Below are 11,725 nucleotides of genomic sequence, written 5' to 3'. Positions count from 1 at the left end.
AAAGAGAAGAAGAATTTGTCAAGGTAAAAGTGCAAATCATGGGAGAAATACCTGGTTTAAACTTCATAAACTTCTTCAAACTATCCAGGCCCTAAGCTTAAGGTTTTAAGGTTGATGAACAGAAGAGATGCAGCAAGAAGTTGTGGATCTCGTTGGTATTTGCACAGAGCTGAGCCCTGGTGCAGGTAAGTCTGGGTGGCCTCAGCCCAGGTGTGTGTCCTGTGTGTGCAGGTGGCCCTTCGCATCCGTCCCATCAATGAAGCAGAAGTAGAGGAGGGAGCTGCCCTCATTGCCCGCAGAGTGGGTGAGCAGGTGAGCTGGGGGGATGTGCTGGGCAGCCTCCAGTTCTGCATCCTTCACCTCTTGCTCCTCTTCTTCAGAGGCAGGGATTGCAGGAGGTCCCCACATACCTGTTCTACATTGTTACATCTATTCACATATTTTTATTGTGCCCTTGTTATTTTACCTTCTTTTCCAATGTAAATCCCATTGTTTTCTATCATGCTTCAGCTGATCTTTCTGTGAACCCTTTCTGAATGCGTGCTAATTCTGTAATATATCTTGTCTCCATGCAATGGTCAAATAATAGCAGACCTCGGAAGCAGAGAGAGCATGAATCTCTTTCCTCTTTATGGATTTTTCCACAAAAATATCCATAATATTCTTTATGGATTATTTTACAAATGCAAATTTTGTTTAGCACCTTACTGGTGAAACATCTTTTTTTTTTTTTTTTTTTTTTTTTTTTTTAAATTAGCCATTAACCTCACAAGGATATCAGCTTTATTTTTAATCAGTTGCATCATCTGCCCTGAGATCCATTTTATCTAACGGAAATCTGGGAAGGAAATGTGCATTACATTAGTTTGAGTAACTTCTGTCTATGAGAGTAAGTTTTTCTTAATAATGCAAATAACTGTAATTATGAAAGCAAATGAATTGACTGGGCAGTTGAAGTGCTTAGATTTCTTGGTGTATTTTGATTTACATCGTGTTCCCTGCTATTTTTAATCCCAGCCTAACTCATTTAGAGCTGCTTCTGTCTGCTTATTAATCCTAACTCAGAACTGACTCTGTTAGTGTCTTGTTATGTTTTAATGCTTCCGTGCAATAGCAGAAGATTGATGTTTTCAGAATACTGCCAGTTAGACATTGTGTGAGCACCAGATTGGGAGAGGACTTTTTTGGATGCAGAGATACTCTGCAAGCAAAATCTGGATGTTGTAAGGACTTGGTACAAGGGGCCTGAAAGTCACAGAATTTCTAAAGAAAACCTGCTGACCTCATTCTCCAGGCTCTGCTCTTGGCTGTCACACTCGCATGTGCACATGATTACATGTCAGCCCATCTTTTGCAGGCAAATGCCACTGCTGAGGATAAGCCAGGAGTTGCCTTTGGAGCTTGTTCTTGTGTTGCTTCAGGTTTTAAAGTCTGAGGTGGACCAGTGAAGACTAAAGAAATTTATTTTTTTAAAAAAGTCATTCTGGTAATTGAAAACTTGCAGATGAAAACTAGAGATACTCATTAGAGACTTGGAATTTAGCAGCAAATGCAAACCAAAAAGAAAAACCAAAGTCTTGACACCTCCTGAACACCCCTGGGCACCTGTCCTAGATACCTGTCTCTCTCCTATGCCTGGTGCACCAGTGCAGGTGGCTGATCTGTGCACTAATTGCTTATCTAATGATCTGTTTACCTGAGAGACAGAGTGAAAGCTGCTCTGCAGTAGGTGGCACAAGGTTCTCTGTCCCTTCCCTTGAGGCTTGAGCATCTCCTTATGAGCCCTTTCAGTGGAGAAAGAAGAATACTATTGTCCACAGTAATTATAGACTGTGATAATGAGGTACGAAAATAGATCCAAAGGGACTGAAAAGAAACAGGACCAGTTCTGTAACCTGCTGCAACCCCGCTCCCACCTTTGTTTTTTCCTTAACAAAAGCCAGAAATGGAAGGATGTTTCTGTCCTTGAGCAATGCAGATATTCCTATCTGTCCTTCTGCAGGAAAGGCTTTGGAAAATTATTTTGGGCACTTTTGCTCCCGAGCTACTTAACTATTTTCTTTCACTGCTCCTTCGTTTGAATCCTGACTGAAAATTGCGGTAAGAGGAACTATCCCCCTCCTGCTGGCATTGGGGTTGGTTGGGTGTCATGTCCCTGCAACCACCACTGTTGCCCAATGCCAGCGACTGTTTCACTGCACAACAGACCTTCAAAGCATTTTGCAGCAGCAACTAGTTCTCCAAATTACAGAATTTGCAACATCAGTTACAAAACAAACCTTGTTGGTCTCCGCGTTTTATGTGCAAGTGTGTTTTCCATGCAAAGCTGTGGTGTGATGTTCCTTTGGCCATGAGATGTGATGGTGGTGTAAGAAACCCCAACAGGCTGTTAACCAAGCCCAGATGTAACGGTGGTTCTTCTGGCTTTATTTTATAACAGAGGGTGGTCCTGATGGATCCAAGTGAAGATCCAGATGACATCTTGCGAGCTAACAGATCCCGAGAAAAAACATTTGTATTTGACATGGTTTTTGATCAGAGAGCGACCCAGGTAACATCCTTCCCTTTTTCTTTTTTTTTTTTTTTTTTTTTACCAAAAGGCTTAACATTCGAATTATTTTCTCTGCTTAGATGAATGTTTTTGGCAGGTGAGTAAAACTGCACATCCCAGAGGCCACATATCAGCCAGATAAAAGGTAACGGTGCTGAGAGTGAGAGGACTGGGAGGGTTTTTCTTTTCTGAGAAGCGAGGAGACACGTGCAGTATTCCATCTGCCTCCCACATCAGGACTCCCCAGATGCAACACACCCGAGCAGAGATGAAGAGCTTTGTCTCCTGAGGTCTCCATTCGATGAGATCATTGTCACACTGCTCGGCTCTGTTGCTCACTTGCTTCTTCCCTGTGCCTCTCTTGTTTTACAGGCTCGTGAAGTGAGCTCTAGTGCCCTCACTGAGCTGTGCTCTGCAGACAGGTGTAAGGTGCAGTATGAGGAGTTCATCAGCACCTGCATTTTGTGATCACCATGACGGGACTGCAGCCTTGCTTCTCACAAGCAATTCAGTCATTGTGTTCTCTTTCACATGAAACTTCAGTGTAGCACCTTTGTATGATACCCAAGATATTTTTGGAGGCCCAGTGGCACCTCTTAATACAGGATAGGGTCAGGGAGAGAATTTACTCCCTTCTTCAGAAGACACAAAGAAAAAGCAATGCTTGCCATGTTCAGAGTCCAATAAAATAATCAAATTTAAGAACATTTATTTTAGTAAGCTCCTGCATCTTGCCTGCTCTTAGAAAATTCAATAAACTTCTGTGCTTTTCTGCTCATTTTGATGATGTGTCAAGATTCAAATGGTTCATTAATTGTTCCAAAGCCCAGGAAATTTGTAAACGTAGTGAGAAAATCCTGGGGAATGCAATTAGATATAGATTGTTTGGACAGCTGTTATGCCTGACTGTAAGTTTCTGCTTTTTTTGGCTGAATTAGGAGGAAGTGTATGTGTCTACGACCAAAAACCTGATAGGAGGAGTAATCTCTGGCTACAATGCAACCATTTTTGCCTATGGTCCAACAGGTAAAGTAGTCCCTGTAGCTGTACTGCTCCCAGTGAATGAAACGTATCTGTACAAACCAGAAATTAACTAGAATGCCAATTAATTGCTTATTGTAAGGGCAAGACTGAAGCATTAAAATACTATTCTCATTGGGAACTGTGAATCTTCTTTTAATGCTGAATTAACAGCAAAGCTGCCTTGTTTGAGAAGTCACTTAATTGAGTGGAATTGAGTGGAGACAAATCCTCCCATTAAAAAGGAGGAGACGAGGGCACCTGTGCAATGCTGGAGGCTGATCTCAGCAGAATAGATACAGCTGTAGAAAGCACCTGTAGAAACACACAGACTATGTGAAAATACATTTCTAACTGAAATGTGAGAAACTGGAGTAACTGGAGGAAGTTATGGGATGAAGGACAGGTATCAGTAGAAAACTAGGCTTTGTTTCTTGTGGAAACTTGCTGAAATGGACGTTGATCTTTGCTTTTCTTCTTTGTATCTTTAACAGGAGCAGGAAAAACATACACGATGCTAGGGACGGACAGTGAACCAGGGATTTACATCCGCACTCTTGATGATCTCTTCAAGGCCCTTGAAGCTACCACTGAGGAGATGGATTACAGAGTCTCTATGTCCTACCTGGAGGTGAAATGTCTATGTTGCCCTGGATCCAGGCTCTGTGGGAATTCACCAAGGCCCTGGGGGCAGGCATAATGGGAAGTGGGGTGTCCAAGTCTGTCTACCATGCAGAACTCTCCTTGGGTTGTACAGCTTGAATCTTCCCTTCTTCCCAAAGAAATACAGGATCAACTCAACCTTCTTTGCAGATCTAAGGACCCAATGCTAATCTCACACCAGTCCCTTGTTTCTTAGATCTATAATGAAGTGATCCGTGACCTCCTGAACCCATCCTTGGGGTTCTTAGACCTAAGAGAGGACCCCAGAGGCAGCATCCAGATAGCAGGAATTACAGAAGTCTCCACTACAAATGCTCAGGAGGTACCACGGGCTATGGTCCATGGTGAGGGGAAAGGGAGGAGGTTTGTGCTTTCATGCATCAGTGCTTTGAAATTTCTTACTCAGTAGCAAGGACCTTTCGCAGCGGGACCTTGGTAAAACTGGATTAATGTGATGAATTGTATGAAAAGGGCTGATCATGGAGCCCTGTGAGTGGTAGAAACCAGGATAAAGTCCCCAGCTAACCTCCTGCTAGCTCTGCTTCCCCAGGGTGCATGCTGCTGTCCTGGAAGGACACGAGTGATTTGATTTGTGTACACATGTGTCAACAAACCATTTGGAGAGGAAGAAGAAATAACGAAACCCCTTTGAGCTACGCTGATATGCACTTCTCCATGTGACACTTCTTGTCAGACATGAGATAAACAAGGCCTCCCAGGAAAACAGCCCCAAACCCCACAAACCCACAACTCCAAGGTCATAAGCCGAAGGGGGAGATCTGGGGAAAATCAAGGGTGAAACCCCCACTAACGTGAGCAGGACCAGAGTTTGCCTGTGCCCTGGGTGAGGGGTTCAGTCTTTGGGGAACACCATGCTATGGCTCAGGCAGAGCTGTACATCTCCTTGTGCTCTTCTGCATCATTTAGATCATGCAGCTGTTAACGAAAGGAAACAAGGAACGCACTCAGGAACCCACTGCTGCCAACAAGACGTCCTCCCGCTCGCACGCAGTGCTGCAGGTGACAGTGACACAGAAAAGCCGAAGGAAGGTGATGGGTGAGGAAGTACGAATTGGAAAGCTCTTCATGGTCGACTTGGCAGGGTCAGAGAGAGCAGCCCAGGTATGGTTGGAGCTCAGCAGCTTTTGGTGAGACCAGGTTGGATTCCCTGGCCTGCCACGCAGGGTCTGCATGCCTGTCCTCATCCCTGGGGAAACCAGCACTGTGTTTTTCCTCTGTTGCTTTAGAGAAACCTGAGGCAGCCTGAAAATAAAAGATAAAGTTTGATGATGTTGGTAATATCTTTTATTAAACCAACTAGTGTAATTGAAAAAAATGTAACCCAGCTTTTGGGTGCAGCCTTTTCTCAGGTCTGAAAAAGCAGCTGTGAATTTCACATCTAAAGAGAAGCTGAGGTCTGTTAGGCAGGGATCGGCTGGGCTGTTGGAGAGAAAGCTGGCACCAGTGGAACAGAGGTGGGTGGAAAATAAGGCAGCTGGTTCCAGTGGGAAGGAGAAATGCTGGAACTCAGGGAGGTGATTTGAGGGAGAGAGATTTTACACCCCCAGTACTTCTCCTGAGACCAGGAATTCTGGAGTGATGTAGTTATGCATCTTAATTTCTGAAATAATCTCTAGAAGATAATTAATAGCTATTTTTTAAGAACCAAGAGGTCAGAGCTGGGCCACTTTTTCCAAGAAATGTATTCCTACCAGCACCTCTGTCCCTCAGAGTGGGATTTAACCCTGCACTTTCAGATTGATTTTGCAGGAGGCATTGCTTTGACATCCAAACCTCAACCCTGGTGATGCCACATATCTTCCCCAGGCACAGACCCACCATTCTGAAGTGTGGGCTTTGTCTGCCCTCCCTTTCTCCCTCCCCTCCCAACAGACTCAGAACCGGGGCCAGAGGATGAAGGAAGGAGCCCACATCAACCGCTCGCTGCTGGCTTTGGGCAACTGCATCAACGCTTTGAGCGAGAAGGGCGGGAGCCGGGCCCAGTTTGTGAACTTCCGAGACAGCAAACTCACGCGTCTGCTGAAGGTACCGTACCCCACAGGTCAGCAAGGAGCTTGGTATGTCTGTTGCTGGTATCACCGTCCAAATCAGGCAGGACTTGAGAGCTGATCCTTGAGTATCTCTGTGCATTATCTTTATCCAGCTTGGAATGTTCCTCCAGGATCTTGCATGAGCTTTGCAGTGCAGTCAGGGCTGGATTCAGACAGTGCTGTCTCTGTAATGAGCATGTTGTCTTGTGATCTCTGTGGTTAAGGAAGGACCTCCTGTAGGGTTAAGGAAGTCCTATAGGTTTGAGTCATATGTATCTAAGCTCGCAGGTGACCAGTGATTTTTTTTTTTTAATAACTTACTGCTTTTGAATGTTTCTTCCATTCTATAAAATTTGGCTGAAACTGGCCAATAAATTTGGTGTTGTTAGGGCAGGAGGAAGAAAGAATGAGAGCACCTATGTGCTGTCATAAGTTGTCTCTCCCTTAGGAAATCAGAAAGGTTGCAGACACACTCTTTGCTAGGTTATTTTATGGCATCTTTACAACCTCATTTATGAGCCTCACCTCAAGCCATGGTTCTGAGCTACCTCTGCTGCTGTATGATGGATGTGTTTTCTAGAGCATAGTGGGGAGGAGAAGAGATGGAGGAAAAGGCAGGCTTCTGTTGTGAGCAGAATTAAGAAGCTGCCAGTAAGTTTGTGGAAATTGCAATTTTTTTCTTACAAAAATTCTTCTTTTGTAGAGAGTTAATTACTTATTGATTTTGCTGTTGATGGAGAGAGGGCCTAATGAATGGTCTTTTATCAGCACTTCCTTCTCTCCTAACTGGGATTCTCCACCAGAATCTCAATGAAATGCAGGGGTACCCAGTCACGGTGGTTACCATCGAGCAGCAAGCCCCTGTCGAGTCCATGCTAACAACATCAATGTTGCATCCCTCTAGGACTCATTAGGGGGCAACAGCAGGACAGTGATGATTGCACATATCAGCCCAGCCAGTACCTCCTTTGAAGAATCTCGAATGACCTTGATCTATGCCTGTCGAGCAAAAAACATCAAGACACAGGTAAATAAGGAGACAACTCACAAGGAGGTGGAGGTTAGAGATTAAAAGCTTGTCAAGCAGAAACAGAAGATGTAGTGGATGAAGGGAGAACAAGCTTCAGGAGGGGGCAGTGCAGGATGGTATAGAAGCTCAGTGGGAGTGATAGAAGAAAAGCAGATGAAGGGAACAGTGGAAAGCAAATTGTATGGGTCATGGGTGAGAAGAGGAATATGAAGGTCAAATCAAGGGAGCAGAATAATGGAAAGGCAGAGGATGACATAGCTGGTATAGCCCTGGGTGCAGAACATAAGGAATGATGGTTGAAAGATGGCTATTGGGAGGACAATGTATGGGGAATGTCCCAGTGGGGATGCTGGGCCTGGAAGAGGAACTGAGGGGCTGCAGAAAAGAGGAATATAACGGAGAGGCTCATGGGTTGAAGGAAGATGAACAATGATCTACAACAGGCTTTTCACTCTTTGTGGATCTCGGTGTTTTCCCTGTGGACAAAGGGGCCCTGGCTTCTCTCTGTTACCTTTGGGGAATTTCCCAGAATTAGGGAAAACCATTAATTTACAGTTTCCCCACTCACAAGGGAAAATTCTTCCCCGTCACAGGATTCAGTACCCCTTCAACTGAAAGCATAGCTCTGTTTGCAGCCATTGTACCAATAATGGACCGTGGGACAAATGCTGATATATTCTGGCTCTCCAGGTAAAATGTAACCTGCAGAACGTTTCCTGCCACATTGACCAATACACCAGCATCATCACAGACCTCCGAAGGGAGACTGAGCGCCTGAAGGAGAGAGTAAAGAACCAGGAGAAGGAGAAAAGTGCAGTCAGCACCAACCTCAGGGATCTGCAAGGTAGAGCCAGGAGCAAGAGCTGTTCTGGGGTATCTGGAGGGAAGGGAGCGGGGAGAGGAGCTGTGTGGATGTGTTGTGGTAGCACTTGGTGGGCCTCCATGCAGATGTAGCAGCGGGAAGCCAGATCAACAATGCTTGTAAAGTAGCAGAGCAGAGAACACAGTCTGATGGGCAGAGGAGGAAGGCAGGGGAAATGAAGTTGGTTTTCTGTGTGAGCCTATCTCTGATGTGCTGTGTGATGTTGGACAACACATTCAACCTTCTCAGCATCTTCCCCAGTGTTGAAATGTGTTAAATGTCACAAACATGCCCTTGAAAAGAGCTTTGACATCAAGTGGTGGCATTTGCTGTGGGAAGTCCTGACTCTTACAGAGAGGTGACTGAGTTTGTAGCTTGTGTCATCATGGGCTCTGAGGCTGTGTCAGGACACAGAGCTCTGTTGTATGGTTTGTTGCACTTAATTTAAAAAAAATAAAACAGGGAGGGTGGGTAGGGTGAAGCTTTTAAAACATTGATTGTTCTGCCCTGAGGATTGTTCCTTTTGGAACAGTGGATCTGGCAAAGAATGAAATAAAAATAGCCAAGTTCTCTGACAGATAAGACATGAGGTATAATAGGTCTCTGCTACCAATACCCAAGGTCATTTCTAGGTAAGAAGCACAGAAAACCAATACTTTTTTCTTTTTGGTGGTTGGAAAGGGGGAAGAGATGTCCCTGCAATGCAGTAGCCTCTTACTACTCACAAAAGCAGTAGCAATGAGACCTATGTATTGCTAAAAATACAATCATAAAGATATATCAGGTTTCTTAAGCACATTATTAACTTCAAGAGACTGCAGAATGAGGCAGAGTCCTATAAATGAACACCTTGGAACACATGGACTGAGTGGCCTGGTCCCAGAGTAGTTTTTTGGGGACTTGGCAGAAGTTTACGTGGCCTAACATCAGATCTAAAATGTCTTCTCCTGTAGCAGAGAGGCACCAAGGCTCTGAGGTACACAGTGGCCAAGTAATGAACACCTTGCGGGCACAGCTGATGGAGGCTTTCAGGGAGCAAATGGAGATGCATCGCAGCCTGATGGAGCTGGAAAACACCAACATTGAGCTGCAGGTTGATACCTGCAGGCACCTCCTAACAATCACTGAGTGAGTAGCTCCTTAGCTTTGAGCACAACTTATATGTGGACCTCCAAACTCACCGTGAGAAATGCTAATATCCCATGGTCCCCCCCCAACAAAAAAATTACAAAAGGATGTTGTTAAAGAGAGTATTTAATTATTCATGATCAAGTATAGGTTTGAGATTTACCTATGTGATGACAAAACATGGGAGGGTAGTGGTCTGCAAAAGGTACCCAGGGATTTAAGGTAGATTAAGTCCACACGACTCTGAGCTGTAGATTAAGGTGCTATATTTGCAACAGGTGATTTCTGCTATAGAGGAACACGTCCCTAATCCCTCCTGGTGCTTCTAAGGAGACTGCACATGGTGCTGCACTGCACTGCAGTTGCCTGATGTTGTTCTGTAAGGCAACCAGCTACCTCTGTCATAAAGTTTAAGCTCAAGACTAAAAGTATAAATGGTAGATACCTCAACTCTATTTGGACCTTATTCTAGACTTGTGTTTTAATGGAAAAACTGGACAGACTGGGATTGTTGGTCGTTCCATGTTCCAGTCACCCTGTGTTTGTGAAGTATTTTCCATCCAGGTGCACTGCATCTGGGCATAATTTCATGTTGGAGAAAGCAGCATCATCCCTTTCTTTTGGATAAACTGTCAGCAGGTGTCAGTTCCCTCTCATTATCACTAGTCACCGACTTAATGCCTCTGTAAATTTTATAGTCTCTTAGGATGTGGGATGATTTAGGATTAAAACAGTCTCTAGGACATTAAAGGTCTCCAACAAGTACCTGTGATTTGGCAACAATTTGTGATGAGAATGGCGAAAAGCACTGTTCTGCTGGCTGTGGGAAGATCACATAGGAGGCCTGTCTTATGCATTTCCAAATGGTAGGAAGCTTATTGTGCTCTTCTGCATGGTTTGTCCAGGTACAGAGCAGCCTGGACTAATTAGCTCCAGTGCTGCCATGCAAGAAGTTGGACAGATACAATGAAGGGCTACGTATGCATCGTTAGAGTTATGTCACCATGTCCCAGAAGTTCCTCTTTTATTTTTGCTGGCAGCTGGGAACGAGAGAAGGCTCAGGGTGCATCCAAGCATGGCAAGCCAGCAAAGGAGGAGAACAATGAAAACACAGAGGAGGAAAACAGGGAAGCGGATATCAAAGATTCACCTGAACCTCATGAAGTTACAGTAGCAAGAGAAGAGATCAACCTGCTGCTGGCAGAGCAGCGCAGGACAGCAGCTCTGAAGGTGAGGAGGTGAAGGTGCCCTTATGGTCACAGTTCTGACCTCTGCCCAGCGGGTGCTTGGGGACAGGATGGCAGCAGCGTAACTCAGAGAGGTTCTTCTGGCTTTGGGCTGGCACCACAAAAGCAGTGTGGCACCTGTATCACAGCTGGGCTCCTAAAGACCTTGGGCTGCTGAAGGAAGCAGCATGGGGACAGTGATGTTTGCATCCTGCCTCTGTCCCTTTGTTTTTTAGGATGAGGGAAAATCACAAACCCGCTGTCTGGGCTTACCCATTTCACCTTTCAGGGACATTCTGGGGACTGGTCACTAGTGGTTTGTCACTGGTGGTTTCTCTCATAACAAATCCCTTGCTGAACCCAAAACGCAGCACTATTCTAGCTACTAAAAACAAACCTAGCTCCGTCTCAGCTAAAAACCAGGACAGTCACTCACTGGTTGTTCAGTATTTTGGTAAAAACTTTTGGTGATTATTTTTTTTGGTAGCTAATGTGAACATTTGTGAGTTCATCTAGGCAAGGACTATGCAGCTGGATATATCTGCCATGACCAAAACATGGTGGCTCCTAGTAGAGTAAGCAAATTAATTATTGTAGATATTACTTTAATCTCAGCATGAAGGACACAGAACATATTTGCTCAGATGCCTTTGTTATCCCAAAAAGCTGAATTGCCTTGACAGCCCTCTGTGTACCTTTTTCAGACAGAGCTGGAGCAGCATTTAGCAAATGCCAAGGAAAAAGCTTCCCAGATGGAGGAGTTTTTCCCCAGACAAATCACCAGTGAGGATCAGCAGGAGGTGCTCAGGCTCCTCTGCAGAGCCCATGAGCTTGAGCTTGGCAACACTGAGCTGCAGGCAAATACACTGTACAAGGAGAATCTATTGTGCCAGAATGATTTTGTGATCCAGCAACTGCAGCAGCATATGCTACTCTGTGAAGAAATTATTCAGCAGCAGCAGACGCTGATAAAAGGTAAAGCAGCACCTTTGCTCCTACTCCATTGTTACCTCTGAGCTTTGTTTTCTGATGCCAAAGTGGAGAACGATCCACCCAGAAAACCTTGTCTTGGATGTCATGATTCCCCAGTTCTCAGCTATTTCTCAAGGAGTGATTCTTAACTCTTCCTCCCCATCTCTGCCCCAGCCCAGAATATTCCTGTCCCAGAGACACTGGCGAGGTTACACCACCTGT

At 44.9% G+C, this 11,725-nt stretch overlaps 1 protein-coding gene across 1 annotated transcript in view; it reads left to right on the top strand.

Annotated features, from left to right (window-relative positions):
- Nucleotides 1-11,725, top strand: part of KIF19 (kinesin family member 19) — a gene marked incomplete at its 3' end in the record, with an annotated part of 16,076 nt that overhangs the window by 2,054 nt on the left and 2,297 nt on the right. The window contains exons 2-13 of the mRNA XM_029086864.1: nt 232-312; nt 2,441-2,551; nt 3,490-3,577; nt 4,066-4,202; nt 4,431-4,556; nt 5,162-5,356; nt 6,128-6,280; nt 7,190-7,312; nt 8,006-8,159; nt 9,131-9,305; nt 10,346-10,535; nt 11,236-11,506. Coding sequence (XP_028942697.1) covers nt 232-312; nt 2,441-2,551; nt 3,490-3,577; nt 4,066-4,202; nt 4,431-4,556; nt 5,162-5,356; nt 6,128-6,280; nt 7,190-7,312; nt 8,006-8,159; nt 9,131-9,305; nt 10,346-10,535; nt 11,236-11,506 — 1,804 coding nt within the window. The remainder of the gene's footprint in view (nt 1-231; nt 313-2,440; nt 2,552-3,489; nt 3,578-4,065; nt 4,203-4,430; nt 4,557-5,161; nt 5,357-6,127; nt 6,281-7,189; nt 7,313-8,005; nt 8,160-9,130; nt 9,306-10,345; nt 10,536-11,235; nt 11,507-11,725) is intronic.

This window comes from Antrostomus carolinensis, unplaced genomic scaffold (assembly GCF_000700745.2).
Source record: "Antrostomus carolinensis isolate BGI_N321 unplaced genomic scaffold, ASM70074v2 scaffold24589, whole genome shotgun sequence".
NCBI classification, from domain to species: Eukaryota; Metazoa; Chordata; class Aves; order Caprimulgiformes; family Caprimulgidae; genus Antrostomus; species Antrostomus carolinensis.
Note: the sequence above shows the minus strand (reverse complement) of the source record. Positions and strands in the feature narration are given on the sequence as shown.